The sequence below is a fragment of the Otolemur garnettii genome, unplaced genomic scaffold (assembly GCF_000181295.1).
Source record: "Otolemur garnettii isolate 467f Iridium unplaced genomic scaffold, OtoGar3 scaffold00210, whole genome shotgun sequence".
NCBI classification, from domain to species: domain Eukaryota; kingdom Metazoa; phylum Chordata; class Mammalia; order Primates; family Galagidae; genus Otolemur; species Otolemur garnettii.
The window spans coordinates 188332-194259 of NW_003852605.1; the positions used below are offsets into that span (position 1 = coordinate 188332).

The 5928-nt window shown below is 41.2% G+C and overlaps 1 protein-coding gene across 6 annotated transcripts in view; it reads right to left on the reverse strand.

Annotated features, from left to right (window-relative positions):
* The window catches only part of IPP (intracisternal A particle-promoted polypeptide), a 45422-nt gene that overhangs the window by 34364 nt on the left and 5130 nt on the right, over positions 1–5928 (reverse strand). For all 6 annotated transcript variants that reach the window (XM_023507856.1, XM_023507855.1, XM_023507852.1 and 3 more), the window contains one exon: positions 2190–2621. In XM_023507856.1, the coding sequence (XP_023363624.1) occupies positions 2190–2621 (432 nt within the window). The remainder of the gene's footprint in view (positions 1–2189; positions 2622–5928) is intronic.

A 5928-nucleotide genomic window follows, 5' to 3' on the forward strand; every position in this document is an offset into this window, starting at 1 on the left:
GCTGGGGATCCGAACCCGCCACCTTAGGTGTACGTGGCTGGCGCCTTAGCCGGTTGAGCTATAGGCGCCGAGCCTAAATTAACTTTTATAAATATTAGTTGTCTATTTTTTGAGACCTTGGAAAAAAAATAATAAGTTAATTGATGACTCCACACTGAACCTCAGTGTCAAAGCATTTTATAATAGACATATTCAGTTCTGCACCTGTGGCTCAAGTGGCCAAGGCACCAGCCACATATGCCTGAGCTGGCAGGTTTGAATCCAGCCCAGGCTCACCAAACAACAATGACAGCTGCAACCAAAAAACAGCTGGGTGTTGTGGCAGGCACCTGTAGTCCCAGCTACTTGGGAGGCTGAGATAGGAGAATCGCTTGAGCCCAGGAGTTGGGAGGTTTCTGTGAGCTGTGATGTCACAGCACTCTATTCAGTGTGACAGCTTGAGGCTCTGTCTCAGAAAAGAAAAAAAAAGCATATATATATATATATAATAGACATACTCTTATTTGAAAATGTGAATGTTACTTTCTTTGCATTACTGTTATTATTATTGCTTAATACTTCATTATAGCAATAGTCTGATTTCTTTTCTGAATGTATTTATCTTCATTCTTTATGAAGTTTTTGTTTCTAGTCGTTATCTTAAACATTGTTATTGTTGTTAAATGTTAAGCCTTTTTAATTTTGTGAAGGCAAAAAGTGGAAAGCTAATAAACACATGTATATGTAAAAATAAAAAAAAGAAAATACATGTATACAAATTTCTAAATAAAGATGCCAAAGTGAATGGTGGCACCTGTGGCTCAAAGGAGTGGGGCGCCAGCCCCATGTACTGGAGGTGTTGGGTTCAAACCCAGCCCTGGCCAAAAACTTAAAAAAAAAAAAATTCCAAAGTGAAACAAAATCAAAATTATCTTAAAATAAAAAAGCCCAGTGCTGTGGCTGATGCCCATAATCCAAGCACTCTGGGAGGCAGAAGCAGGTGGACTACTTAAACTAAGAAGTTTTAAGACCAGCCTGATCAAGAACAAGTTCCCATATCTTCTAAAAAATAGAAAATAAACAAAAAACCCAAAAAAACTAAACAGGCATCATGGTGGACACCTACAGTCTCAGCTACTTGGGAGGCTGAGGCAGGAGGATCACTTGAACCTAGGCGTTTGAGGTTGCTATGAGCTAGGCTAACACCAGGGCACTCTAGCCTGAGTAACAGAGTGACATTCTGTCTCTAAATAAATAAATCAATAAACAGTTAATTCTCATTACTTCCAGATTCCTTTTTTATAATATGCCTACTTACTAAAATGTATTTGTGACCCCAAAATATAGTATTCCCCCCCTTAATTGTGGTTTTGCTTTCCATGGTTTCAGTCAGCCATAGTTAACTATGGTCCAAAAATACTAAATGGCAAGCTCCAGAAATAAGCAATTTATAAGTTTTATTTATTTATTTATTTTTGAGTCAGAGTCTCACTATGTCACCCTGAGTAGAGTGCTGTGGTGTCATAGCTCACTGCAACCTCAAACTCTTGGGCTTAACCAATTCTCTTGCTTCAGCCTTCCAAGTAGCTGGGACTACAGGCACCCACCACAATGCCTGGCTATTTTTATTTATTTATTTATTTTTTGAGACAGAGCCTCAAGCTGTCACCCTGGGTAGAGTGCCGAGACATCACAGCTCACAGTAACCTCCAACTCCTGGGCTTAAGCGAGTCTCCTGCCTCAGCCTCCCAAGTAGCTGGGACTACAGGCGCCTGCCACAATGCCCAGCTATTTTTTGGCTGCAGCCATAGTTGTTTGGTGGGCCCAGGCTGGATTCAAACCTGCCACCTTAGGTGTATGTGGCTGGCACCTTAGCCACTTGAGCCACAGGCACTGAGCCCCAGCTATTTTTAGAGATGAAGTCTCACTCTTGCTCAGGCCAGTCTCAAACTTGTGAGCTCAGGCAATCCACCCACCTTGGCCTCCCAGAGTGCTAATATTGTAGGTGTGAGCCAAGGCACCTGGCCAATTGGTAGCAATATTAAAATACTACTGCCCACCCACAAAACACAAAAGTTGTATCTTACACATAATAATCATTCAATGTCTGTTACTAGAACCAAATAATGAAAACACTCTATGATATCTCAAACATAGAAAAAGTCATTAGATAATTAATTGGAAAATTGGATATATAGCAAAGACACTACCTTCTATATACTTTAAAAGCCTCTGAGAAGGTAATAAAGGGAATCGAATTGGATCTAACACTTCTACCACATATTTTCTTCTCTTTCCCAGATCTTTAAGAATCCATCGCATTGCAGCTAAGAAGACCTGGTATTCATCCTCAATGCTAAGCTCTTCACTTCGTAAAATCTTGATCAACTGATCTTTTGTAAGTGCCAGGAACTCTTCCCCACAGTGAACCTCCAAGAAATGGACATGAATGTAGTTTTCTGTGAATTCCAAAAGATCATGGCAGGCAATCTGCTCGGAGAACTGAAAGATCCCAATGCAGTTCAGTGGATCAATTTGGCCTTTCAAAAATTCACAGCAAAGATTAACAACTTCAGTCAACTGTAGCATATCTGCTGCAACAATCAACTCCTGGACATTATTCACACTTATGTTCACTATACCTAGAGAAGCAGGGAGACAAAACAGCCAATAAAATGAAAACAAACCCTGATTTGAAACATTCAAAAAGTATTATACTTGATTTCACTGACAGCTTAATAATAATGTTCACAGAGCAGAAAGATGCTAAGTAAAAAAGGCAACAAAGATTTGTGGAAAAGGCACAAAACTTAAATGATAATGATACCTAACATTCATGAAACACAAAGAACCAGATGCACTATTAACTGCTTTATTTATTTATTTATTACTGATTGGTTGATTTTTAGAGACATGGTCTCCCTCTGTTGCCCACACTGGAGTACCATAGTACCATAGATCACTGTAACTTTAAACTCCTATGTTCAAGTGATCCGGCCACCTCAGCTTCTCAAGTAACTTGACTATAGGTGCATGTCTTTACAATTGAAGTAATTTTTAAATTTTTTTACTTTTTTTCTTTTTTTTAGAGATGAGGTCTTGCTATGATGTCTAGGCTAAACTCAAACTCCTGGCCTTGAGTGATCCTACCATCTTGGGCTCTCAAAGTGCTGGGATAGCAGACACGAGCCACCAAGCCCAGACTTAATTGCTGTATATCCTCATTTAACCCTCATTATGATCCTACATAGTAAGTATTATTGTTTTTCTTATTTCCATATTGAAAAAACTGAATCAGAATCTTTAAATAACTTGGCTAGGCATAGTGGCTCACACCAATAATCCTAGCACTCTGGGAGGCCAAGGAAGGTAGACTGTGTGACCTCAGGAATTCCTGTCTCTACTAAAAACAGAAAACCTAGCCAAGCACAGTAGCACATGCTTGTAGTCCCAGCTACAAAGGTGGCTGAGGAAAGAGTATCACCTGAGCCCAAGAATTTGAGGTTGCTGAGAGCTATGATGATGCCATGCACTCCACCCAAAGCGACAGAGTGAGACAGAGTAAGAGTCTGTCACAAAAAAAAAAAAAAAAAAAAAAAAGAGAGAGAGACGATGTATAGTTTTTGTGTACTGTCATTAAAACTCTTCAGGCTCTTCCTCTTCCCCTAAGCAGCATCAGGTGATCTGTGAAAATGGTTCACTACTCACTTGACCCAGAAAACCCCACAAAGTCATGCAAGTCAAGAAGCTCAAATCTTTGCATTCACTTTAAGAATACACATGAAACTGCCCAAGCCATCAAGGGTATGCATATATGAAAAGCCACCAAGTATCCGAAGGATGTCACTTTAAAGAAACAGTGTGTACCATTCTGACGTTACAATAGTGGAGTTGGTAGGTGTGCCTGGGCCAAACACTGGGGCTGGACACAGGGTCACTGGCCCAAAAAGAGTGCTCAGTTTTTACTGTGCATGCTTAAAAATGTCTGAACTTAAGGGTTTAGATGTAGATTCTCTGGTCGTTATGCATATCCAATGCACCCAAGATGCGTTGCTGAACTTAACAGAGCTCATGGTCTCATTAACCCATACATGAGCTCCCCCTGCCACATCAAGATGATCCTTACTGAAAAGGAATAAATTGTTCCCAAACAGAAGAGGAGGTAGCACAGCAGAAAAAGATGTCCCAGAAGAAACTGAAGAAACAAAAACTTATGGCATGGGGGCAGCGCCCGTGGCTCAGTTGGTAGGGCGCTGGCCACATATACCGCGGGTTCAAACGCAGCCTGCGCCAGCTAAACAACAATGACAACTCCAAGAAGATTTAAAAAATAGGGCGGCGCCTCTGGCTCAGTGAGTAGGGTGCCGGCCCCATATACCAAGGGTGGCGGGTTCAAACCCAGCCCTGGCTGAACTCCAACCAAAAAATAGCCAGGTTTTGTGATGGGTGCCTGTAGTCCCAGCTACTTGGGAGGTTGAGGCTGGAGAATCGCTTAAACCCAGGAGTTGGAGGTTGCTGTGAGCTATGATGCCAGAGCACTCTACCCAGTGTGACAGCTTGAGACTCTGTCTCAAAAAGAAAAAAAAAAAACTATTTATGGCACGGGAATAGATGCAACATTAAAACAAATGCAAATAACAGTAAAAAAAGGCTGGGTAAGGTGGCTCATGCTTGTTATCTGGGAGGCAGAGACAGGCAGATTGCCTGAGCTCATGAGTTCAAGAAAAGCCTGGAAAAAACCAAGACTCCATTTCTTTGTGTTTTTTTGTTTTTTCTTAGAGACAGAGTCTCATTTTACTCCTCAATGGAGTGCTGTAGCATCACAGCAACCTCCAGCTCTTGGGCTTAGGTGATCTCTTGCCTCAGCCTCCTGAGTAGCTGAGAGTACAGGCGCCTGCCACAACGCCTGGCTATTTTTTTGTTGCAGTTTGGCTTTGAACCCGCCACTCTCGGTATATGGGGCCTAGTGCCCTACTCATTGAGCCACAGATGCTGCCCCTATAAAATAGAAACTTTAAAAAATTTAAAAAAGCATTTCTGGAATTAAAAAAAAATAAAATAGAAATTTTGTCTATGATAACACATGCTGATTATTACATTTGGGGGATACACAGAAAAAAAGAGAAACATAAGATTCCTCCATGTTCTATCACCTATAGATAAATAATATCAACATTCTCATCTCTCTCTCTCTCTTTCTTTTTAGAGAAAGGGTCTTGATATCACCCAAGCTAGAGTGCAAGGGTTATTCACAGGTGTAATAATAGCTCACTGAAGGCTCAAATGCCTGTCTCAAGGGATCCTCCTGTTTTGGCCTCCCAAAGTGCTGGGATTATAGACATGAGTCACTGTACCTACCCCTCATCTCTTTCTGATACACAAATATACATGGAAGTTTTTAGATTTTTTTTTCCTTCACAAAATTGGGGTGGTATTTATACTCTGATTGTTTTCATTTAATATATAGTAAACATTTTTATTTTCTATTATTTATTTATTTATTTATTTTTTGAGATTCCAGTCTCAAGCTGTCACCCTGGGTAGAGTGCTGTGCTGGCATCACAGCTCACAGCCCTCCAACTCTCTGGCTTAAGCAATTCTCTTGCCTCAGTGTCCCAAGTAGCTGAGACTTCAGGCACCTAGCTAGGTGCCCGCCACAAGGCCCATTTTTTTTTTTTTTGGCCATTGCTGTTTTTGCTGGCCCAGGCAGGTTCGAACCCACCAGCCCCAGTGTAGGTGGCTAGCGCCTTACCCACTGAGCAACAGGCACTGCCTATATTTGGGGTTTTTTGGTAGTTTTTGGCCAGGGCTGGGTTTGAACCCGCCACCTCCAGCATATGAGGCCGGCGCCCTTCTCCTTTGAGCCACAGGCACTGCCCTAAATTTTAGGCTTTTTATTTTTTGCCATCTATATTTTTAAAACATTTGTGAGATTTTTTTTTTTTTTTT